At 39.3% G+C, this 26,471-nt stretch overlaps 1 protein-coding gene across 1 annotated transcript; it reads left to right on the forward strand.

Moving 5' to 3' along the window:
• The first annotated feature begins 446 nt into the window (after positions 1–446).
• LOC140239556 (adenosine deaminase-like) lies at positions 447–25,146 on the forward strand. The gene is made up of 9 exons (XM_072319390.1): positions 447–554; positions 5,298–5,359; positions 6,832–6,957; positions 8,434–8,693; positions 11,645–11,763; positions 12,326–12,469; positions 19,142–19,239; positions 21,335–21,464; positions 22,058–25,146. The coding sequence occupies exons 1-9, from the start codon at positions 516–518 to the stop codon at positions 22,154–22,156; spliced, it is 1,077 nt and encodes a 358-aa protein (XP_072175491.1). The 5' UTR covers positions 447–515; the 3' UTR covers positions 22,157–25,146.
• The last annotated feature ends 1,325 nt before the right edge of the window (positions 25,147–26,471 follow it).

Genomic DNA, 26,471 nt, shown 5'->3' on the forward strand with positions numbered 1-26,471 from the left:
ACACTATACGGTTGTCACCACCACTACTAAAAAGTAAACTTAAGTTCAAGACCAGTCTGAACCATGCACTTCTTCCCAAATACCAGGGGTTTATTCTCCGAGGTCGGACAATAGTGTGATCTGTGTACTCATACACACACACACACACACACACACACACACACACACACACACACACACAAGGCCAACACTATCATCAGGATGGTAAGACCTCTGGACTTCCCACTTGTGATGATAATAAAGATCGCTTATAACAAAACATGGAACAGAAAAAAAAAACACACAACAAAAGTTGGCACACAGTGACATTGCATGTGAGCGCAAACCTGTACCTCGACCGGATCGCAAACACGATGTGCATGCACAAAGTAGGCCCAAAATACATCTGTGCTCGAACCGCGACCGCCGGCGGCTCTTACCATTCAGTACATGTACCAGGCCAGCCCAAAGAGAAGCTAGCTTCTATACTCTTTGGTCCTGCCGGACTGCACTGCTGAAAGCCGAACAAATTCGCCATGCCTGCGACTCACTTCACCGACGAAACGTTCCCAAAGGTAAACTATAAGCTTATGAAAATGTTGTGATAATATACCTTTGGTTGATTGCCGTGACAATTTGATAGAATGTCAGAGGGCTGGTGGCCAAAGGCAAAGCTATAGAGATGAAAATTAGAGGGTTCAATTTTAATTTGCCTTTTAATTTTGCCGCTCGCATGTGAAGCTCGCATGTGCGGCTCTCCCATTCGCGCGCAGCGGAGAAGGGGGAAAACCCGCGGCAGACGAACTCGCCCCAGCCTTTCCTCTGTACATCACTATACACAGCCCTGTCGCAGTACACAAGTGTCGGGTTTACTCTCAGAAAGCTACTTGTTCTCAAAAACTTATTCACTGTTTACTGCGTCCACCCAGCTAGCTATAGCTCACGTCAATGGTTATGGCGCGATCTCGCTATGTAAACAACCAAACAAACACCGCGACTGTTGTGGAGGTCTTGCCTTGAATATTGATATTAAACTAGAAATGTCGCTATCATGGCTATGGCGACTGATGCCTCCGCCATACATGATTCTCCCAATAGGTGTATGGTACAATGTCTTCACAATGCTATGCATGTGTTATGACAGCAGGGCTGCCGGTCAACCTTGAGTGAGAGTTTGGCCTGGCGTGAGACACTGCGAGGGAGCGGAGCGACCTCCTGGCTAGCGCCTGGCGGCCCCAGGGGTGGTATTCTGTGCGGCTGTACGTACATACGTATGTACGTACACAGTCAGTGTATGTAAAGTGATGTAAAGCACACGTCATAGCCATTTGTACTGTGATTTGCCAAAAGTACAAGCTACGCTCATTATAGGTAGAAACCAATCGTAATCCAGTAGCTCGTCTTTGCGCGCGAACCGAAAACGATTATTATTGGTTAAGCTTTACACCCGCGCGGGAAAATCTCGAAATTTTGGGCTTGGGCATATCGATATTCGGAATATCAGAGAATTTAGAGATATATTTATTTGTGTAGTCATGTACATTCCATTTTGGGGGTTTAGCGTGAGATTTCGTTTATCAGAGTGAGACAGTCAAAATTGGTTGAATTGCGTGAGTCTCACGCTCAATGCGTGACAGTTGGCAGCCCTGTGACAGTTTCACAAAACTGACAAAATATTGAAATGACAGGTTTGACATAAATATCTTGAATGTTCACTTTCCTTGAACTAGGTTTGCTATAATTGTCTAAGAGTGCATGGTACCTGTATTTGGGGAATTGAGAATTTTTACTTGACTTCTGACCTACCCTTTTTTAAGTTTATGCATTGAGTAATTTTCAAGGTATGAAGAAAGAGTGTAATTACAGTATGAAATATATATATATTTGCATTTAAACCTGACCTTTGACCGTTAACCTTTGACCTTCTGGCTGGAAATTTCTCAGAGAATCTCCATTAGGGAATACATGTATACATCAAGTTTTAGTTTTAAAAATAATAATGTAAGCATTGCATATACTAGTATATGACGGAAATAGTAAAATTTTGAGGAGTTGACCTTGACCTTTGACCCCCCTGACTAGTGACCCATGACCCCTACATTCCCTAGAAATCCCTGCCAGTCAGTACATGTGTATGTACCAAGTTCCATGAAGATACATTGAACCATTTGCAAGAAAAGTGAAATTGTAACATATTCACCTAACCTTTGACCTTTTGACCTTTGATCTTATGACATGAAACTCTCTCTGGAGAATCTTTATGCAGTAGTACATGTCTACACTAAGTTGCAAGATAATACATTCGGGCATTGCATGGACATGGGGGAAATAGCAACGTTTTTAGCATTTGACCTTGACCTTATGACCTTTGACCTCTTGCCAATGTCACTAAAATCTACTCAACTAATTGCCCCATCATACATCATCCTTGGACCAAGTTTGGTGAAAGCTGCTTCGTCCAGTTTTGAGTTATCACGTAAACAGATAAATTTTAGGATTTGACCTTGATCTTTGACCTTTGACCTCTGTCCAATTTCACTCAAAAACTAATCAAGTAATTGTCCCATCATACATCATCCTCAGACAAATTTTGGTGAAATTTTCTGAATCCAGTCTTGAGTTATCGCGTAAACAGATACAATTTAATGATTTGACCTTGACCTTTGACCTTTGGCCGATTTCACCCAAAATCTAATCAATTAATTGCCCCATCATACTTTATACTTGGACCGAGTTTGGTAAAATTCCAGTGAATATTACTCAAGTTATCGCGTAAACGAATGTGGACGGACGTACGGACGGACGGACGGACAACCCGAAAACATAATGCCTCCGCACCACTTCGTGGCGGAGGCATAATATACGAATAATTTATGAGTTGTGAGTGCATAGGGCACGAATATCGCACGAGGCGCGAGATAAGCCACTGGTCTATTCAACAAGGCGCGTAGCGCCGCGTTGAATAGACCAGTGGCGAATCTCGCGCCGAGTGCGATATTATGTGCCCCAATGCACGAACAAAATCATAAATTATTCGTTTTATACAACACCTTGTCCACAATCACAGTACTAAATCATGAAATTAGTGACCGCCAACTCAGGAAGGCCCAAAAATAAACGTAACAATCAGGCCGAGAATTGTAAATCACCCTGTGTCCTGCTTTCAACACTCGTCATGATTCGACCACACAGTCACAGGAATCACAAGCCCTGCAGGGTCTATGCCCATTCTACACTAACGTTAGATCGAGTTAGGCCTGACTGTTAGGCCGATCTGAGATGTCGTTAGATCTAGTAGTAGGTCTAGACTTTGTCTATTTCCGAAAATGATTTTGTATAAAAACACAGAAAAATAATCAAATTACGGTTTCTCAACTTGAAATGAAGTCTTGATTTTGGGATCACTGTGGTCACGTAGCAGATCAGAGTCAAAAGTAAAAACACAGCAGTAGGTAAGGTCGCAATACATGCAACTAGCTAGGTAAAGTAGCTGTGCGTACACGTTAACGTTGCAGTACTCCGCCGCGCCTGGTCTGTACTTAGCGCAGCCGCAGCCGGCCAGCACGTAGTTTGCTGGCGCTTTGCTAGTGTGAGCCACAGAACTCGCGTAGAGTTCTGTGGTGTGAGCGGCCGTGCATTAGTAGCCCCCCGCGAAGCCGTGCTATAGTACCTTCGAGCCGTGCAATAGGCCCATGCCAGGGGCCTATTGCACGGCTGTCACTCTCAATGAGTTTGATAGGTATTTTCTATTGAATGTCATGTGACATGTTCTTGGCCAATCACAATTCGACATCATTCTGAGGTGTTGTATAAAAACTCATATCAAGCGATCACAAACATGGTACAAAGTAGTCGATTTGCAGTTGTAGATATACACTCTACTGGTTTAGTTCAGGAGGTGCAGATCACTATGCACAAGCAGATACAGTAAAATGTAAACCAGCAACTTCGGTGTTGGCAGGAATTCAATACTCAGTTTGCCGTACTATGTGTCCCAATGACGCCCAATCGTTAAAATCATTGGAGCTAAAACAGACATAGGCCCTACTTCTAATTATGTTAAAACTAACATAGTGCAGAGTCAGGCCATTGTTGATGCCAGTGCACCGTAGTACGCATTATGAATAATACACTCGCGTGCATGCATGCGTATTCGTTAAAAAGAAACAAAGGGTCCGCGTCCCGGGTTTAACGTGTACATTTTATGAGATCTCGTCGTAGCAAGTTTTTATTGCTTACGACTGATTTTGATAGTGACACACTGATGTATCATGGTTGCGAAATCAAAAGTAAAGGCGGATGGCTGCTGTGTAACACCTCCGTTATAACAACCTGAAAATACTCGGCATTCAGACGGACTTTGGATATTGGCTCACATGTGATCTGTCATTTCCCGCCATTTTTTTTTTTTTTTTTTTTTTTTGCTTGATTTGGAAAATTCGTTAAGTGCTTAATAAGAAGCGTATAATCATTACCGATAAGAGCGGACGTGGTTCATGCTCAAGTATCGCTGAGATGTGAAGACAGGAAGCAATATATTGTTTGATAGATAAGGATGTTTGATATATATAACGATCATATTTTTCACTTTGGAATGAAGTCCAACATCTGCTTCATGGATGGGGACAGGTTTGCCGAAATCGAACTAGGGAGAGGGGGGGGGGGGGAGGGGGGGGGGACATCTCCTCTCTCACTTTCTTGGAGAAGTAGTATAACATGAGGCTTTCTACATATCAAACACATGGCAACACAGATAAACACACACACAAAAACAAACAAACAAGAAAACAACAACAACAACCCAAATGTATGCAGATGATGATACCTTACTTTTTTTTCACAAAGAAATTTTATTCACGTGTCAACATCCAGGTACAAATAAATGACACAATAATGATACACAAAACAAATGATACGATTTGACAGGCAGCTACATAGGGTGCCTACAGTCTAATATGATACGATTCCAGTTAATGTTGGACACAAGAACCTTTGGTTTTGCAGACATATCATCTATACTTCCTCCGCTGGCTTCAGAAAATGACAGAATTGGCTGAAATCTAATGATTTTTTATTTTAGTTTTTATTTTTATCATTATTTTGTTACATCTATAATAGTATTTAATATACCATACTTGCTCTTCGAAATTATCCCACATGACACTGCGAGGTATATAAAGCAGGATCCGAAATATTTTGTCCCGTGGTGTTATTTTCACTGACATCCAATTTATATGATATGTGCAATGCCAATCAACAATTTTAGGTGAAGCTGGTCCTTAAAAAAATAATAATGTGTTTGTGGTTTCCTTCTGCAGGTAGAGTTACATGTTCATCTTGAAGGTGCCATACGACCTGAGACGATATGGGATGTGTCGAAGTAAGTTCCGACAAATCGTAAGGGGTAGAGTTTGGAAATTGGTATAGGCATGTCGTTTTTTGTGTTGTTTTGTTTTTGTTTTGCCTTTGGTCAGAATTATGGCCCTTTTATGCGTTCAAATCAATCTTTCATTAATCAGCTTTTTTTTTTTTTTTTTGAAAGTAATATGGGGTAACGCCACAGATAAGGCGCAATGAACTACATCGGAGTTGGACTGGGTACACTAAAAAAAAAATTGGATGGTAAATATGAAACACCGAGCTGGTGTTAAATTTCTGGTGTTCATTTGTGATGTTAAATCAACACTTTCGAGCGTCACTTCAAAATGAAGAACTAATTTTTAGTCAGGTAATTAGTTACTGTTTTTCTTGTTTATTTTAGATTTCAATAAGACGAGCAAGAAATTTCCGATAAAGTATTTGATTTAAAAAAAAAAAAGTTGTATACACATTTACACCACAGTAACACCGGTTGGTGTGGTCTCCTATTGAAGCTGGGCTGATGCTATACCATTGGCATTGACACCAGCAATATCAAATCAGCACCAAGTATAGTGTCATTGTTGAATTTACACCAGCGCAGTGTCAAAATATCACCAGCAACAGTGTCAAATTAACACCAGGAAGGACCAGGTGAACGCTTTTCAACACCATCAAAACGTACTTTCTACACCTGTGGGTGTGGTCCTCTATAGACACTTGATCGGTGTTAGATTTAACACCTAACACCGCTCTTTTTACATTGTATAAAGATGAAAAAAAAATGACATATTAAAGTTTGGCTCCATGTCAAGATTTCTCACGTTTTAGGAATTGGTCCACGATTGCCACCCTCTTCCATAATGTACTCTCTCTTTCCCTCTCTCCGCTCTTTTCCTGTCCCTCTGTCTCTTTCTCCTCTCTCTTTTTCCCTCTCTGTCTCCTCGTGGTCAACATCGGGACCCATAATACCTTAAAGGGATGGTGCAGTTTTGGTTCAGATGGGGATTCAGTTTGTAACTTTTTATGAGATCATATGCAGAAACCACTTAAAAATACGAAATATCAAAACGCATAATATATCTATACCATTTTAAGAGGAATTAAAAGTTCATTTGATGAATAGCGGTTTTGAAATGGCTGCGATATAAAAAAAACCCCCAACAACAACAAAGAGGTAGGCCTTACTTTAACCCACCTTTTTCATGAATTGGGACCACTTTGTTTAAAAATGTACTTTGTTTTTGGATATATCACCCATTTCAAAACTGATTTTCATTAAATCAACTTTCATCCCTCTTAGAATGGCATGCTCTTTAATATTCCATATAAAGCAGTCTGTGATTATCTCGCAAAAGGTTAAAACCTGAATCCTCATCTCAGTCAAAACTATGACACCCCTTTAAGTTCCTTCGAGATGACTGTAATGCATTGAGGGTAAAACGTTTCTCTTTCTATTCATTATCCTTCTCCGTCGCCGCCACCGTCCATCAGGCAACGAGGTATTAGAGTGGCAGAAAACGATTCCTTAGAGGAACTCCGGAGCCATCTGGTGGACTGGTCGGCAGGAGACCTCTCGACGTTCTTGCACCAATTCACCCATTTCATGCCTTGCATTGCGTAAGTCTTACCCTTAGAAGTGACTTTTACCTCAACAAAAACAATATGAATTAGCTAGTGAATACAGAGAAATTAGTAGAACGCATCAGTGAAGTTTGGGAAAACGTGGACAATCTGTTGAAGACTTGTGAATTTCGAAGCTCGTGTGAAATCCATGTGTAATCATAGATCGAAAATAAGTTTTCAACAATATGTGGTTTCAAGTCAGTTGAACGAGGATCATAGAAAAAAACGAAGAAGGAAAGCTTATTCTCTTGACTCAGAAGTATAAACGGGTACAGGGAAATGCTGGGGTAATAACGATAAAGTAAGGGTGGTCTGGGAAAAAGTACGTGACATCTTAAAGGTTATTCTCTACTTGTGAACAAGACCATGGTATCATCCACGTAAATTTATTAGTTCACGTTAGTCCACATTATCAAAAGGAAACCATAATGACAGACAAATATAGCTTGGCTCTCAGGAAGGTAACGCTCAAAGCTCTATATCTTGATATTTTTCCACCACTATGAATTTTGTCAACATCGATTATTAATTACGATAAAGGATTATTGTCACACACACACAAGCAGTCACGCTCCCAATTATCATTTATAGTTTTTTTTTTCCATTTAATGTTGAGGTTTCATGTTGGGTGCAATCGAAAAAATAACAATGGGGGGGGGGGGGGGTTCAGAGAGCATTCAGTCATTGACGCCTAACCCAACCAACAACGATCACTATGAAATAAGATAAAACAAAGGGTCCGCGTACCCTGTTTAACATGTACATTTTATCAGATTTTGTCGTAGCAGTTTTCATTGCTCACGACTGATTTTGATAGTGACACACTGATGTATCATGGTTGCGAAATCAAAAGTAAAGGCGGATGGCTGCTGTGTAACACCTCCGTTATAACGACCTGAAAATACTCGGCATTCAGACGGACTTTGGATATTGGCTCACATGTGATCTGTCATTTCCCGCCATTTTTTTTTTTTTTTTGGTTGTTGTTGCTTGATTTGTAAAATCCGTTAAGTGCTTAATAACAAGCGTATAATCATTACCGATAAGAGCGGACGTGATTCATGCTCACGTATCGCTGTTATTACTACTCCTACTGCTGTTGCTGCTGCCACTACCAGTGGCGGCTCCAGGAGGGGGTGCACCGGGCGCGCCCCCTTTTCGTAAAGGCGCCCCCTCTTTACGGTATTCCTGGATCCGCCCTTGACTACTGCCATTTCTATTACTACAGGTGTACTCCTCATGTAACGAACACGGTTATAACGAAATTTTCAATAGAACGATAGAAATTCCCGTCTGAAATTTGTCATCTAGACCTTTGTCTTCACATACTCTACTGGTCGGCTATAACAAAATTTCGATATAACGAAAGAAAATTGCCGGTCCCGAGGACTTCGTTATAACGGGAGTGCACTGTACCGCGATTTTCATTATTTTGATCATAGCTATACATTTCCATTACTCTCCTGTTAGAGGGAGCCGCAAGGTTGCAAAACGCATTGCCTACGAACTGTGCGAAGACCTTTCCAAGCAAGGCGTGGTCTACTTCGAGATGCGCTACGCGCCCCACCTGCTGGCCAACTCTCCGGACGTTGAACCCGTCTTCCAGCAGGCTCCTGGTGACGTCACTCCGCGCGACATCGTCCAGGCGGTCAACGAAGGCATCCACGATGGGGAAAGAGACTTTGGCATCCAAGCACGTTCAATTCTCTGTCTTCTGCGCGAAAAGCCGGGTTGGTAGACATCTCCAGACCTCGTTCATAGTGCTCCCTGGAAATGAATTCGGTGTACCTTTAACCCTAACTAGGCCGGGCTATTTAGGTAGATGATGGGGGGGGGGGGGGGGGGCTCCCAGGCCCCCCCCCCCCCCCCCTCCAGACCTCGGCCGTCGACCGCGCGATCGTGACGAAAATTGGCATACATATTGCCTATGACGTAATCTAAAGTACCATGAAGTTAATTTTTTTAGAAATCATAATTTATGCTAAATTATGCATAATGATGCTTAAAATCAGACAATTTGGTATAAATTACTAGATAAATTTCTTCTTTTTAGTGTCCTTAGCAAATGTAAGAGAAAATAATTGTGCAATCAGAAAATATTTCTTAAGTATTTTATTGTATTTTTATTTCTTATGTATTTCTTTGTTTTTCTACATTATGTTTTTCATTGTTTTTTTCGATGAGATTTGTCCGCGAAATTGTTCCGAACAAGAAAATATATTATTAATTGATTTTAATCAATAAAACCCCAAAATAATCATGCTTTTATGAAATTTGCCTGTAAACACAGTTTGCATTGAAATTGTACGTACGAATTCACGTTTTTGAGCAATTTTTGGTCTGACATGCACGTACATACTTCTGCGCAACTTCGGAACCGCGCGCCCGAGCATCGCAAATTTGGTGTCAAAAGATGCGCGAGACTGAAAAGAAAAAAGTCATGAAACGTCGCGGCGATAGCTTTTCGCAATAGCGATACATCGCGCGAAACGTCATGGGGGGGGGGGGGCTCGGAGGCCCCCCCCCCCCCCGGGCTTAGTTAGGGTTAAAGGAATGGGATAATTTTGGTTGAGATGAGGCTTCAGGTTTCCAACTTTTGGTGAGTCGATGAGAAACCTCTAATGAAATATGAAACAGCATGTAATACCCCGGTCACACAGCACTCCACGTCTAAATCACGTACAAAAAAGTTATGAAAATCTGGTGGACGTGGTCGTCACTGGTAATTTTTGGTCAAATTTTGGTTTGGCCGTGCTTTTGTACGGGGTATGGCCGTCGGCGGCTGTTCCACTGCTGAAGCACTGCCTATGCACGGGTAACCACGTCCAGCCACGTGTATGTACGCGGAAAAATCCATTTGTCAGTGATAAGCCGCTGAACACACGCTATTTCCCGTGATACCAACGCGTAACATGTCACGCGTAAGATGACCGTGCTCTGCCCGTGACAGACCGCTAAACTTTCGCGTCTTACCGCGTCTCCCCAAGTTTTAATCACTGCCGGAACACGGATTATCACGTGTGTTTCACGTGTGTTGCACGTCTTTACCACGTGTGCCGCCCGTGGTTGTCCGCGGAATAAAATTTTGAGCAGTTCAAAACTTTTTACCGCGTCCGACGCCGTTCCGATTTTCCCCCGCGTCCTGCCACGTCTATAAATCGACGTAGCTCGTCTTAAACTCGACATCAACGCGAACAACATCGTCTGCTTCACGGAAGACCACTTTTTGACGTGTTTTGGCCGTGATTAAGCCGTAAAGCGCTGTGTGACCGGGGCTTAAAACTAAGAGGGATTCGAAGTTTATTTGATGAAAACCATTTTTGAAATGATTGAGATATCCAAACAGGGGATTTTTTAAGGTAGGACCCTCCTTTTATTAGGATCGCTTTATTTTACTCTCTTTTAGGATATCTGAGCCATTTCAAAACTGATTTTCATCAGATTTACATTTTGGATTCCTCTTAGAACTATATGCTCTGTTGTACATTTCATAAGTAGTTTCCTTGTATCTCGCCAAAAGTTAACAGCTCAATTCTCATCTCAACCCAAAATATACGATCCATTTAAATAAAGACCCGATAGCGGGGGAGGGGGGGGGGGATACTATGAATTGGAAAGACTGGCCCAGCTCGGATAAGATAGTCGAAAATCCCCGTTACAAAATTGTGAACAGCCTTATCACTGTATCTCTAATCTCTTTAAAGTATACACACAGAGTTCCGAAGAATTTCGACTGGATTCGACCGTTACCGATGAGCGTACGATGTACATATTGCTGATCGGTGCTATTTGGTACTTCTCGCATGTACCCCTTTGGGCATCAAATGAATCGAACCAGCCGTGGATCCTCTCGCTTCCGAGTCTTTAAAGAGAATGTTCACTATATTAAGTTGATTGCAAAGAGAGCTTAAGAATAAATCCAATGGCATACCTGCCAACTGTTCAGTTTTAATCTGAATATTCAGATTTTTCACTGCAAGAAAACGTATTAATTTCAGTGTGTTCTGATTTTTTGGAAATATATGTTAATAGTAAAGTATATGAAATTTATGAAAGTTCAGATTTGTAAATAATTTTTCTTTGTTTGTACAGATTTATTAATTCTCACGGTTGGCAGGTATGCAATGGCGTTTCAACGAAAACCAGTAGAAAGAAGCAGACCGGTATTAAATTTTGAAATTTGATATGGTTAAGTGAAGTGACGATATCGGTTGATATCACGCATGCAAATAAGGCAAGGATATGGGTATATGTGTGGGAAAAAATGCAGGGGAAATCATACATTTGGCAGACATAACCATTCAGCACCTACAATCCCCAACCGCTTAATAATAGATTCCAGGAAAGCTGTAAACATGGAAAATCATGAATTTAGTGTGAAATCCACAGATTATGAATAATTGCGGCGAGATCCGCGTGCAGTGAAAAATAATGGCAGAAATAAACCAACCAGACAAAACCGAAAAAATAAACCAAAACAACAGCAAAAACAAAAGAGGAAAAACGTGTTTGAATTAATGAACTCTTACGTTGACTGATTTTATTAAAAAACAAAAAACAAAAACAGAAACAAAAAACACTTATAAAACAAATAATGAATAATCGGTGCTTCATTACGTTGATGAAGGGCACTTTTTGCAATAAGATGTTACGGACTTTTGTCGATTTACATTGTGTATAGAGTGGTCCGCGGAAGTCCTGAACCTCTGCAAGGAATTCCACAACGATACGGTGGTCGGTATCGACCTAGCCAATAATGAATCAATCCAGCTCTACGAGGAACACATCAACGCCTTCAAGGCAAGCTGTACATGTTTATTGTTCTTCTTCTTTACCCGTATATATGCCACTTTCCTCTGGAATAGATTTCAGCCAGGAAATCCATGAAGATAGTCTTTGCTTATATATTTTTCGTGGGTTGGGGTGGGGGTGGGTGGTTGGACGAGGGCCAAAGACCGTATCGTTAGATGTTATGTTTCCCGGTGTGTTTCAGACGCGCAAGAATAACTTCAGTGCCGCTGTGTATAGAATGGTGATCAATCCTGATCAGAAATTGAAATATGCGTAGTAAAAACTGTTGTTGCCTTTCGATGGTGTGCTATTGATACTGATGATAATAATGATAACAAGGGTAATAATAAAAATTACAATAATGTAAGTGATAAAGATATCAATGTTGATAATTGTCATGTATGTACAATACTACTGTACTACTACTAATAATGATAATGTTAATGATAATAATATATAATCATTATTATAATTGTGGTTATCATGACTTTTGTCATTATCATCATCATCATCATTTATGTCATTATTCATTATTATTTTCTATCATTATTATTTCCACTATTATTTTCAGGGAGCTTTTTCGGCGGGTATTCATCGGACCTGCCACGCAGCTGAGATGGGCCCGGCTGAAAACGTACTCACAGCCGTGCAGAAGCTCTATGCTGAGCGAATCGGGCACGGCTACCAAATGCTTGGACATGATGACATCATCAAGGTATAGTGGTGGGTCGCAGAGAATGAAGAAATAATCTCTACAGTGGGTGTCGATCCTGTGAAAATGACTTCTCAAAACTCAAGGGATGGTATAGTACTAGTATTGGTTGAGGTGAGGATTCACCTTTAAACTTTTTTTTTTTTTTTTTTTTTTTTGCGAAATACTTAGAAACCACTCTATAAAATGTTAAAGAGTATACAATTCTAAGAGGAATTCAGTTTATTTGACGAAAATCGGTTTTGAAATGGTTGTGATACCAAAACAACAACAAACAAACAAAACACACACAAAAAAAAAAAACAACAAAGCAAAACAAAGCGATCCTAATAAAAGGTGGAAGGATCACGTTGTTTTGCATATCACGGTCGTTTCTAAAATAATTTTCATCAAACAAACTTTGATTTCCTCCTAGAATTACATGCTCTTTCATATTTCATTAGAGTTTTCTCATCATCTCACACAAAAAAAAGTTGGAAACTTGGAGTCCCATCTCAACTGAAATCATACCATCCCTTTAATTGTTCAGAACCAGAAGGAGAGAAGACGACTTGTTGAAAATCAATAATCTGTTATAATGCCTTCATTGTATCCGCTTGTTTTTCACACACTGGTCATATTTGATCATACCCATTAACCATGGAGCTATAGCTCCATAATTTACTGGTAAATAAGTCATGAAAAAGAACCAGCCAAGCGCGGTTGTTTTGTTTTGATTATCTCTCTCTCTTTCTCTCTCTCCCACACACACATGTGCACGCGCACGCACACACACACACACACACACACACACACACAGACACACACACACACACACACCGCTGATGGGATAGATTAAGCTGGATATACCCGATGTACAATGTATGTTAAATTTGAAAGGTGAAGCTAAGATTTGAACCCTCTCTGCGTGAGCGGTAATCGGAGCGATCCGTGCATGGTAGGCCCTATAAATTACAATAGTTATCAAACTGAGCATGTGGGATCATGGACCCTGTCCGTATGTTGGGATAAAGTTTTGCGGAGTTATTTATTGTGTAAATCTCACAAAAGCAAAGTTCAAAACACAGTCACATCGCACGTCGACATAATGAAAGAAATGAAAGTCAACAATACCAACTTTAACAACGAATGACAAAACATCATGGTTACCTGTGGCATTTGAGCGGAATCTTCCTGTTTCTTGTTCGTACAATACACGGTCAACATTTTTCTACCTGGCTTGGCTTCCATGGGCTCGTTACAGGGATAAGTGCTTTAAGATAGCCATGGATTCCCAAACTGAGGTTCCATTTTAAATCATATTATCATGACATCCATATTTTTAGATACATTGATAACAAGAGTAGGTTCTGACTTCTGATGTCTTTTACTTCATCTAAGAAAACTGAACCTTTAAAGTACTTTTTCTTGACCTTTGACCTCCAACGCGAAGTACACGTTATAATGGTCACAACTAGAAAAATGAGGAAACGCAGATATTTCCTCCTTCAGCAGTTATCGGTTTCTGCTAACTGTAGAGCGCAAGAGCGCATTTCCACATCGTGTAGGCCCAACAGGATGGCTTCAAAACAGAAAGTGAAATCGCAAAAAATGGCAAACCAAATGGAACAGTGTGTGTTTTATTTATTTCTTTTTAATCCAACATGTTCCCACCATGAATAACGAATAATATCCTGATTCCCTTTGCATTAAAGTAATCGTTCTGCTATAGGCTTACTACAATTTTACAATCTGAATGATATGGACTGCGTTTTTTTTTTTCCTCTGCTACTCATTTTCATATGTACTTTGTTAAAGGGGATGGCTAGTAACTGATCAGTGGGAATGCTGGGGGATGCCTGTTCCAATCCTTGTGGGATTCATTTAAGAGTATATATTATGTATCTATTATGTGAAAATTATTTGCTTCAGAATGGTCTCATATTCAAGCAATGTGCAGTTTAATCGCCCTGTCACTGTACAGGCATGCTAACCTGGAAACATTTAACTGCACATTACTTGAATATGAGACCATTCTGAAACAAATAATTTTCACACAACAAGAGATACATAATGTACTCTTAAATGAATCCCACAAGGATTGGAACAATCATCCCCCAGCATTCCCACTGATCAGTTACTAGCCATCCCCTTTAAATCACACTCTGCAATTATTACAAATATCCTGTACATATGCATTGTATATAATTTCTTTGTTTATTATGGAAGTGAAAATAAATTTGAATCTTGAATCTTGAATCTTGACTGGTCTGCAGACTCTACTAACAATCCAGTGCACACCATATACACATATCCACACACACACACACACACGAGAGCGAACAACGCGAATAAAGACTGAAATCGAACCATACACAAAAATCTCCATGGCCGCTGTGGTTAACCGTTAACTATAAATACAGTCGATCCGTATTCATCTCTCTTTTTTTTTTTTTTTTTTTTTTTTATCCTGGTAGTCTTATCCAGTGTAGTCTATTCGTTCTTACTTTATTTGATTTGCTAAATACACTGTATGAGGAAATCTATGAGATTTGACAGACAGAATCAGATCTATCATTATATCAAGAACACCATGTCTCGCCCAGACATGAAAGTGAGTCTATATAATGCAAATATTTCTTTTAATTCCCAAAAATAGCAAGCTGTGTGATATGCTAATATTTGCTGGTTTGTTCCTCCTCCTCTTTACAATCATATTCTCTGGATTATTCGTGATAAATGTGCTAGCAAAGATGCACCTTTCAGTGGATATGGTGTAGCTAATTGAAGAGTTGAAGCAACGTACAGCATATCGTGTGTCCAAGCCGATGAACATTGCACGTACTCTGCTAAAAAAAAAAAAAAAAAAAAAAAAAAAAGAGAGAGAAAAAGATAGCACCTCAACGTGAGTGTCAAAACATGTGCAAAACAGGTACAGCTGTACAACGATTGCGTTCACACTTCCATTTCACCAACTGTTGTTACATGATATCATATGTATTCTACTTTGATTGTTTACATTATTTTCAATTCAAACATTTTGTTTTCTGACATAGCGCGGTAATTATATGTGACGTACAATGAGGAACATCTGTTAGAAAAACAAAGACGAAACTTGAAATCATGGATCGCACTTTGATATCACGCAAGTGTGATAGATGGAGCTCGAATGAGACTACGAAATTGAGTACTGTAAGGAATGTTGACAAAGTGCGACCAGGGAGGTGGAACCACCTCCATGGTACGACCCAGAAAATCATGCGGGGGGGGGGGGGGCAAAGGGGGGGGGGGGGAATACTTCAGGCAAACAATACTGACCTTTGCACAGAAGTTTCCTTCCGTGATAATGTTTCCCAGGCCTGTGGGGAAAGCCAGCTGTGGTGAAACTACAAAGAATAATCTCTAGCTGTTTGTACCTTTCGTGTGCCGTATTCACATACGCCTACTGCTGTTCGTACGACCATGGAACCTGTAGCTCCATGGTATTGAGAGAGCAACCGTTCTGTTCGACGTTAGAGTTGAGCATGCATGTGATAGATATATCGCTGCCGGGACAAACTCATACGAATTCCAAGATGTTAAAGGGATGGTACAGTATTGGTGGAGATGAAAATTGCGCTTTAACTTTTTTGCGAGATACCAAGAAAACACTTATGATATAGTACAGAGCATACCATTTTAAGAGGAATTCAAAGTTTATTTGATGAAAATCGGGTTAGGAATAGCTGAAACATCCAAAAACAAAATAGGCCCTAAAACAAAAATTGTAATAAAGTGTGGATCCCACGTACACTTTATTAGGATCACTCTGTTTTGGATATCTCAGGTATTTCAAAATCAATTTTCATCAAATAAATGTTGAAATCCTCATGGAATTACAATGTCATGCTCTTTCATATTTCACTATCTCACAAAAAAAAAAAATGATAAAAACCTGAAGTTAAGTCTCAACCAAAACTATACGATCCCTTAACTGAAACGTAGAAAGATCTTGTGATGTTCCTTCATGATCATTTTCTTGAAAGTGTTGAACATCTATTATTGGTGCTATATCGTGCCAGTCCCACGCACGATTGTAGTATTATTAACGTCACATTTTCTGATAGATATATTCTTCCAATAGTAAAGATTTCGCTCAGTTATTGTGTCAAAGTGTACTGCTTCAGATCAGGGAGGTGTTTTGTCTCACCTCCCTGTTCAGATATCCTTGGAAACTTTAATCACTCCTATAACAAGGTAAATGATATACTGTGAACTACTCTCCAGGGTAGGCCCCAATTAACTGATGATAGGCATAGACGCCTGTCATTAATTGTCTAGTCAGCGAATTCACACGAATGAATATATGATGACTGACGTCAAAAAGCAACTGTTTCTCAAAACACACACTGGTGACAAGGTAGTATGATATATGCATCGATGCAAACCACAGATGTGTGTTCATAATTATTAACCAATTTTTATGCCTCCGCCACGAAGTGTCGCCGGAGGCATTATGTTTTCGGGTTGTCCGTCCGTCCGTCCGTCCTTCCGTCCGTCCTTCCGTCCTTCCGTCCGTCTGTAATCATTTTTTGTGGACAGTGTAACTAAAAAACGGTTTGAGGTACATTGTATCCTAATGAAACTTGGCGTGTGTATGTATGAGTGGGCGAAGTTGTGTCTATCAACTTTTGGGTGCACATGCTCAAGGTCAAAGGTCAAAAGGTCAAGGTCAATGCTCAAAATCTCACTATTTCCCCATATCTATGCAATGCCTGAAAGTATTTTCTTGAAACTTAGTGTATACATGAACTACCAAATAAAGATTCACCAGAGAGTTTTGCGTCATGAAGTCAAAGGCCAAAGGTCAAAGGTCAAGTGAGAATGTTAAAATTTCACTTTTTTATCCATATCTCACAAATATTTGAAGTTACCTTCATGGAACCTAGTACATATCAGGTACTAACTGCCAGTAATCATCTAGGGAATTTAGGGGTCATGGGTCAAAGGTCAGGGGGTCAAAGGTCAACTCATCAAAATGTCGCTATTTCCCTGTTATGTATGCCATGCCTGCATATTTTTTCTTAAAACTTTAGTGTTTACATATATTAGCCAATAGAGATTCTCTTGGAAGTTTCTTGCCAAAATGTCAAAGGTCAAGTGAAAGTGCTAAATTTCACTTCTTCCTTAAACTTATAAAAGGGTTAAAAGTCAGGTACAAATCCTCAAATCCCCAAATACCTGCGCTGTTAGACAGTATAGCTATTCATCCAATTAAACCTAGCTCAAGGAGAGTGAACATTCAACACATTTAATTGTGACAAACCTGTCATTTTAATATTTTGCCAATTATATGAAATTGTCATCACTCATTGTCAAGATATTGTACTATAGACCTATTAGGAGAACCATGCATTATGGCGGAGGCATACCAGTCGCCATAGCGACATTTCTAGTTTTTATCTACTACATAGAAAATAATGATAACCTGATGGAAGCATCCGAGAGTGTGTACTTAATGCATTTGGCTGTCAAACCATAATTGTACCAAGACTAAATCATAATTTGCTAATTTGGAACTGAATAACAAAACAAAAGCAGCGGATATTTCTCAACTTATATAGAAAGTGAAAGAATGCGTATTAGGCTCAGGTAAATCTTCACTGATCATTTTTTTTTTTTTTTTTTTTTTACATGGAGGACAGATTCATAATTTCATAAATATCTCTATCCCCACCCCGTACACAATGCAAAATATTATCAATCTTCTCTGTCTGTCTGTCTCTGTATATGTGCATGCGTTTCATTGTGTAACTGTCATAATTAGTTGCTATAGCTGTGTTACATGTATTTTACTTTTGAATCTAAGTTTGTTGTATGTGTCTTGTATAGTTCTATGATTATGTATTGAGTGTATATGATATTTGTTTCGTTTTTATTCAAGATGTATGTATTTTTTTTTTTTTTTTTTTACATTTTACCGTTATTTGTGTATGTATGTGGACCCGTATGGAAACCAGCTTTGCTAATCAGGGGGATCCAACCCCATGAAGTGGCAATGATTTTAATCAATCAATCATTCATTCAATCAATCAATCAATCATTCAATCAATCATTCATTCAATAAATCAATCAATATATTTAATCAATTGATTAATTAATTATTCAATTATGCAGACAAGCGATATTCATGTATTTGTATTATATTCCTTGTGAATAATGATATAAGCACGTGTACCTTAATGGAATGAACTATGGACCGGGCCGGCGGAGCGTTTTGAAAAAATGTGGGGGCCCACTTCCGGGTTTCATGAGCTAACAAGCAAAAAAAAAAAAAAAAAAAAGTCCTCAGCTCATCTCTCCCCTTCCATTTCCGTGTTTCTTCAGCTGACAAGCAAGCAAGCAAAAAAAGAAAAGGTCATCAATGGAAAAACATAACCCATAAACTTACCACGCTCACTTCAAGATCTCTATCTATTTCTATTTAGTGCCACTTACGTACTTCCGGGTTAAAATAAGTGTAGGGCCCAAAGTGATGACACCTTATATATTCCTTTGTATGGTGCACAAAAAGTGTGGAGGCCCGAGCCCCCATGCACGGCCCCCATGGTTCCGCCGGCCATAGAGATGTAGCTATACATTCCAGTTTCAATCTCTTTGCTCCTAGGCAACAGTTTGATGGAGTGTTTTGTTTTAAATCTCATTGCCTGTATGCAGCTTGTCAAAGATAATAACATTCACGTGGAGATGTGTCCAACGTCAAGCACGCGGACCGGCGCCCAGAAGACCGATTTCACGATGCACAGCGCACACCGGTAAGAAATAATCTTTGTCCATGCACTCATTCATAATTTTCCCGCGTAAAAATAGCAAGCCGTGTGCAAAAGAGACCACGGATGTGTTATTTTGGCGAGCCGTGTGCAAAAAGTATTGGCGATCGAGCTCCTTGCAGTTGATCAGATTGGACCTGCAATCTCGATCAGATTTAACGTTTTGTCAGGCAGTGCTAGGCCCTATAACGCATCAATCACTTCGGGAGGAATGAATGATTATTATGGACATTGTGAGAATTTCACACAGTTGAATCGATTTGCTTTCATAGCCATTCAATATGTTCGATGAATAAAGCACATGCAGTGCACCGACAAAGAAAACTGCTTGAATGTTATTCCCTAAACACACATTCACCGAATCTGCACATGGACATCATGCGAAATAGGCGGGAACTGATCATTCTGCTGCGGCATGTGTTCAGTACACTTGAACTTCCCGCGTTTTTCATTGTATTCACTCATTGCAGTCGTGCGTTCGGCTAACCACAAAGGCAGTCATACGCACGTGTTAACAGACAACGACAAAACAAAAATGATTCCAATGAAAAGACCCGAATCCAACTCTATAAGTACGTCACGGGTACATACGTCCATTGTATAGCGAGTCTCTTGATTACGAGTATACATGCCTTGTGTTGATTGCGAACGGTTTCGCCACAGAACAGAAAAGAACAGAAAAGGCAACAGCACACGAGACTGACTTGTTACAAAAATCCCCACTCATTTGGCCTGTGGCTGAACGCGCGGCGGTCGTATCCGTAATGGTTCTGTGTAGGCGCGAAATTTGGTTTCCGTACTGAGTTTGGTGTCGGCTTTCGTACTGACTGACGTAGATCTGAAATAGAATGCAGTGTATGATGATCCGGTTGTAACCTACATGTAGTGCTAAAATGCCTCGGTCGGAGTAGTTGCAAATAGACTGTTTCAAGGAATACGATATTCTATATTAAAACCTACCCGGAGGTAAAATTCTAACTAAACAATATTGATAGTTACTATCTTGGTAAATATGACTGAATTGGCATCGTATGTGCAAATAAGTGGCACGTACTTTTGTCAATTTAATGTTTATGCATGTGACTCAAGGGAAGCAATTCATCGGTGTGGCGATTTTCAACGATACCAAGGAAATATTCAAATCATATCGAACTTGGCTTCATAGGACTATTATTTCCAAATAATGTACAGACCTATCTTATATCTACAATGAGTGGTGGCGAGTTGATTCACAGTACATGAACCGGTATGGAAACGGGAAATTTGAATTTTTGTTTCATAAATGTAAGTTTGTCATTCAGGCACTGCTAAATCAAAGTCTGACATGCATAAAGACGGCGTTTTCTGTGCAATTGCATGGGTCAGCCATAAAACGATAAAATCTTGATACGCAGAACTAGTCAGATCTCAAGTGATTGTGTAATGCTACAGCTAGTTTTACAGCAGTAGGTGATTTAGGTCCCTTTTCAGCGGAGATGATGGAGACTTTTGGAGTAAAAGAGTAGCTTTAATATGAGTAGCAATCCTGGGAATTTCCATGCTACTTTATTATGTGTAACTATAAACATTATATCTATAAATAAGATGAAAACTGACCAAACCTCATGCTTATCATTATCATTATCATTATTATCATTATTATTATTATTATTATTATTATTATTATTATTATTATTATTATTATTATTATTATCATTATTATTATTATCATTACTATTATCATCATTATTATTATTATTATTATCCTCATCATCTTCATCATTATATCTATGAATGTGATGAAAACTGACAGTGATGACACTGACCTCAACTAATATAATAACCAAACCTCCTGCTAACTCTTCTTTGGTGTTGAATGTATCTTAAACTAGATGAAATATTGTGACTATCGAGAAATCCGTATAGGTCCTACCATTGTGCTGTATCTCATTCATAATACCCCCCCCCCCCCCACACACACACACACACATCCGGTATCTCATGGCAACGCCCCTCCCGCTTTCCGGTATGACATGGTAACGCCCCTCCCCCTTTCCTCCTATCCCATGATAACTTCTCCCTCTCCGCGTTTTTCTCACAGATTCCTCAAGGAAGGCCTGAATATTTCTTTCAACACCGACGACCCGACTCTCTTCGGATGTACGATGACGAAGGAGTTCGGCATAGCTCGGACTCAGTTCGGAATGAACGATGCGGACCTCGCTAAAATGGTAAGTCTCTCGGAAATGTTCGCAAGATGCGCGTGTGCTTGCAGACAAGCTAGGTTGTCCGTGTTCTGGCAATATAGTACACACTGATACATTAACTATGTTTCCGTTTGCTGTGGCATTTGTGCAAGAAATGTTGTTGGGAGCTTAATAGGCCTTGGCCTACCTGTTTATGGTTAATATTTAAAACATAACCGTTCAAACTTCTTTGAATGCAAAACTACTTCATGTTCAAACTGACTTTGAGAAGAGTAAAATGAAACAAAAAGACGGACAGAAATATCAGAAAAATATCCAATATAAAGATATAAAATGGGGTATGAGAAAAAACAAATGAAGAATAAAAATTCTTCACGTTTTCACGATGCAGTCATATAAAGATAATCAGAATCGCAATTCTTAGTAGGTGACATATGGAGAATACCATCGCCTTTTAACCGCCATTGTCTTGTTCACAAATACAAGAAATCTTTGAGAAATCAAATACACTAGATCCTAGAATGTTCTGTAGCTTTTGCGACTTTGAGAAGAAAGAGATAAGACTAGAATTGACTCACGTATTTCACTGTGTATTTCATTTTTCCTTCTTCTCGTAGACCCTGAACGCCGCACGTTCGTGTTTTCTTCCCGACGACCAACGAGACAAGCTCGTGATCAAACTGGAGGATAAGTTTTCTGACATTCTGGAACAGTGAGAATGTTGGGGCACAGGGTTTATCGTATACGTCATTCGTTCATCCTATATAGGCGCTTGGCAGTCAAAGTACACCGTATAATGCCTTTGAAACTTTCCCAGCAAATTGCTAGAAACAAAGAGTTAAAACTGCCACCGCTAATTCTTTAGAGGAGCTCCAGAAGAGGTTTGTTGACCCTTGAAGATCTTGAGAGGTTTATGTGCACAATCCAATGAGGTAGAAAAGTACATTTTTACATTCCTTTACTCCAATCTCTCGGGAACAGGTGTACAAAGCTTCACCAGCAAATACAAAACAGTATAGTCAGCGACTGTAAAATTAATTCCCGATATTATAATCATTGTTCTTGGTTTACTTGAGTTGAATCTACATGTATGTCCCATAATCTTGAAATCCGAAAGATTTAATAGAGATTCAGCCAGATCTGAGGTAGTGAAATTCTCGTGTTTGATATACGATGCAGAAGTATTTTATTTTCTATACAGGCAAACGGGTAAAACTGGGAACATGAGACCTCTCCTAGATAAAGTAATAAAATATGCCAGGAAGTACAAGATCCTACAACTGGCCAAGCCCGATTATAGGAACAGACAATATGCCACTTTTCAGGAAAACATGCGCTTGGTACTCCGCCAAGTAAATTCGCTGTCTGCTCGGGTTTTCATAACCTAAATTCTAGAATTAACGCCATTCTTCATCTATTCACTGAAGTTTATCCAAACATTCCTAAGTCAGTTCTCTTCCAGTATCTTAGTTTCATATCTGCTCCGAGATGTTATTATTATTGTACGATATATTCTATGAATGAATGGCTCTTTTTTTTTTGTGTAAAAAGATCATCGATATTAAACCTACCAGTCACGAAAATATATTCTTTCATTGTAGTAATTCTATAGCATCATTTTACTGAACATGTGAACGGAAACCGTATCCAAACCCGTATCAAACATCCTGTACATATATCACGAACTGTATAACATGGCATGATGCAGCTACAGCTGTGTAGTGTTCAAATCGCATGTTTTCTAAACGCATAATTTGGATTTCTGCAGGAATTGCATTGTAAGAAGATACCTCTTCTCCCCCCCCCCTCCCGCGAGGGCGGGGGGGGGGGGGGGGAGGGGGGGGGAAATAAATGTAAATAAAAAATACCGGTATTGTCTCCTGACTGATGAACGCCAACACGAAAATCCCTCTGTTTGTACAATGCAAACACACAATCATTAATACACTACTTATATACAATACAGGCGCTCTTAAACTGTAATTTTCCGAGTAGGCCTACTTGTACAATGCACCAAGTGCTTCGAAACAGTCGATAGGGCTTTTCTTGAATGACATACGCACCGATGTTTCGTGTTGTGTTTTGTAAACACATTGTTGTTGCTTAATTACCAACCCTGAAGCTAAAATGTATAAGCGCTGTAATAAAACAAGGAACTGAGTGGGACATGCATTTCGAATGAATGGTGAGGGACATGATGTACATACTGGATTGATCGGGAGTTACATGTTGTTACATGTTTTGTATCTTGAAAACAATGCCGAAATAATACAAGGGAAGTAATGCAATCGCCGCTGAATTGTAAATTCCGAGAAGAGCTGTAATTTTATGAAGTGATTCGAGGGTTCTTCTGCAATGTCGTAAGCACCCGTGTTGGGCGTTGTGTTTAGCCGCTAACACGTTGATATTGCTTAATTACCAATCCTGAAGCTACGATGCGTAAGCGTAGTAATTAAAAAAGGAACTGAGACAGGGAACTAAGTCGGCTAGGGTAAAGCTATGTGCATTTCGATTGAATGCCGAGAGACATGAAGTAGATACCGGAGTGATCGGAAGTAATACACACTTGTCTCTTGAAAACAAAGGAAAAAGATGGAAGGGAAGTATTTAAAAGGCAATCGCTGCTGAATTGTAATTTTCCGAGTTGTACACTGCTGTAATTATTTTATCAAGTGATTTGAAGCAGTCGATAGGGGCTCTTCTGGAATGGCATACGCACCAATGTTGGTTATTGAGCTTTGCAAACACATTCATATGGTTTAATTGCCAACCCTTAAGCTACATTTTATAAGCTCAGTAATTAAAAAGGGGGCTTAGACGGGGAACTGAGTCGGCTAGGGTAAAACTACGTGTATAATGAATGGTGAGAGACCTGAAGTACTGTACCGGAGTGATCGGAAGCAATATACACTTGTACGTTTGTATGTTGAAAAATGCCAAAATAATGCAAGGAAAGTAATGCAATCACTCCTACACTGTAATTTTCCGAATACTGTCTTGTCCCAATTTTTTACGAAACACTCAGTCGATATTAGAGGGCTCTCTTACAATGACATAAGCACCGATGTTATGTGTTGTGCTTTGCGAAAACAATGGTACAATGTATCGCTTAATTACCAACCCTGAAGCTACAAAGTATAAGCGTAGTAATAAAAAAAAGTAACTGATCATGAGTCGGCCGTGGTAAGACTACTGAGCATTTCGATTGAATGACGAGGGACGCGGCGAGTATATACCTGAGAGATCAGAAGGTTATACAGTGTACATTATTTTGTACAATCTATCGTGGAAAACAATGCCAAAATAATGCAAGGCAAGTAATGCACTTGCTCGTAACTGCCGAAATGTGTGTAAATCAGGTAAATTGAACTTTGATTGCTTGCTTGTCTGTTTGTTGTTTGACGATTAGTTTGTTTTTAGCCTTACCATTTCTCATCTCCGTGTCTTCATAATTATCATCCACGGAAGGATCGTGATTTGTGTTTGCATTTCTTGGAAACTACATTTATGTTGTACATGTAATCAGTGAAGTTTTCGAACAGGGTTTTGCATGATTTATTGATTAATCTTGCTGTGTCAAAGCGTTCAAGCAGAAAATGTGTCAGAAAATTAGGCGCTTTCTCGTACAAAGCTATTGCAATGTATAATAAACACTGCGAAGACGTTTTTTCATCTCATGCAGATATTTCATCCGCTTTGTCTCGCATTTCCTTGTGTGTTTTTCCTTACTTTGTTTCTAGCTTTACACACGCAAATTAGGTGTCATTATGAATCCGAAAGAAATGGTTCTTTACAAATAAGAAAACCAGTTGAACATATCATACCCATACTACAGCCTCCCACTAAGTCTTACAGCTTTTGAAAGTAAATAAGAATGGAGAGCTGTGAGCGCTCCATGTTTCTGTTAAAGAGGTTCTAAGTTTTGTTGTTATTAGAAGGTGAAAAGGGGGGGGGGTACAAGTGTTAACACAACTGAACGTCTTTATATGACACCAAGCGTGCTTCAGCTTGAACACGCAATTACAGTATTTGTGACGGATTTAATCGCACTCGTCGCCTTGCGAGAATAAGTTATAGCTACATGTTGCTTTAATTCCTGAGATAACGACTTAGTGTGTCTTGAAAAAAGGGAAAAGCAGTAATTTCGTGTACAGGAAATTGGAAATTGAGTCACAAAGAATGCCAGCATATATATATATATATATATATATATATATATATATATATATATATTATATATGTATATATATATATATATATATATATATATATATATATATATATATATATATACATATATATATATATATATATATATATATATATATATATATATACATATATTATATATATATATATATATATATATATATATATATATATATATATATATAATATATATATATATATATATATGGACATTACCATCCTCACACACACATACACACACACACACACAAGAAGCGTTCTATACCTGTAAACATACATTTGTCAATCATATTCTAATGCTCAACAAACTGAATTCAACTGAGCAACATACACGCAGGTTTCCGCAACTTTCTCGTTTATATTCCTATCTCACTAAAACTGCCATTTATTCTACTAAGTACATGTATTTTGTTTGACTCTTACTACAACTTGGACTCGGGGTTAATTTTAGTCCTCATCTGTGGTAATCTATGTAATTGATCACATTAGTAAAATACCAACTTGCAGATTACCGATATAATCGTATAATTGGAGGGTAGAAGACGGCCTTTACGAGTTGGACTAATAAGCTAGTTCTTTCGGAGTTAGCTCATGGGCACATTGGTACAAATGACCTTTCTTTTTTCTCAGTCGGTCAGGGGCACTTCACTCGTTTTCAGAGCGACATAATGGATAAACTTTACGATGTATGCGAGTCATCAATCCTGGTCAAACCAAGAATGAACTTGGGAAGACCAGATGACCACAATGATCCGCCAAATAACACTTGGGAAAGCATCCATAGCCCTGTCTTAAAAAAAAACCAAACAAACAAACAAACAA

The sequence above is a fragment of the Diadema setosum genome, chromosome 16 (genome assembly GCF_964275005.1).
Source record: "Diadema setosum chromosome 16, eeDiaSeto1, whole genome shotgun sequence".
In the NCBI taxonomy this organism is placed as follows: Eukaryota; Metazoa; Echinodermata; class Echinoidea; order Diadematoida; family Diadematidae; genus Diadema; species Diadema setosum.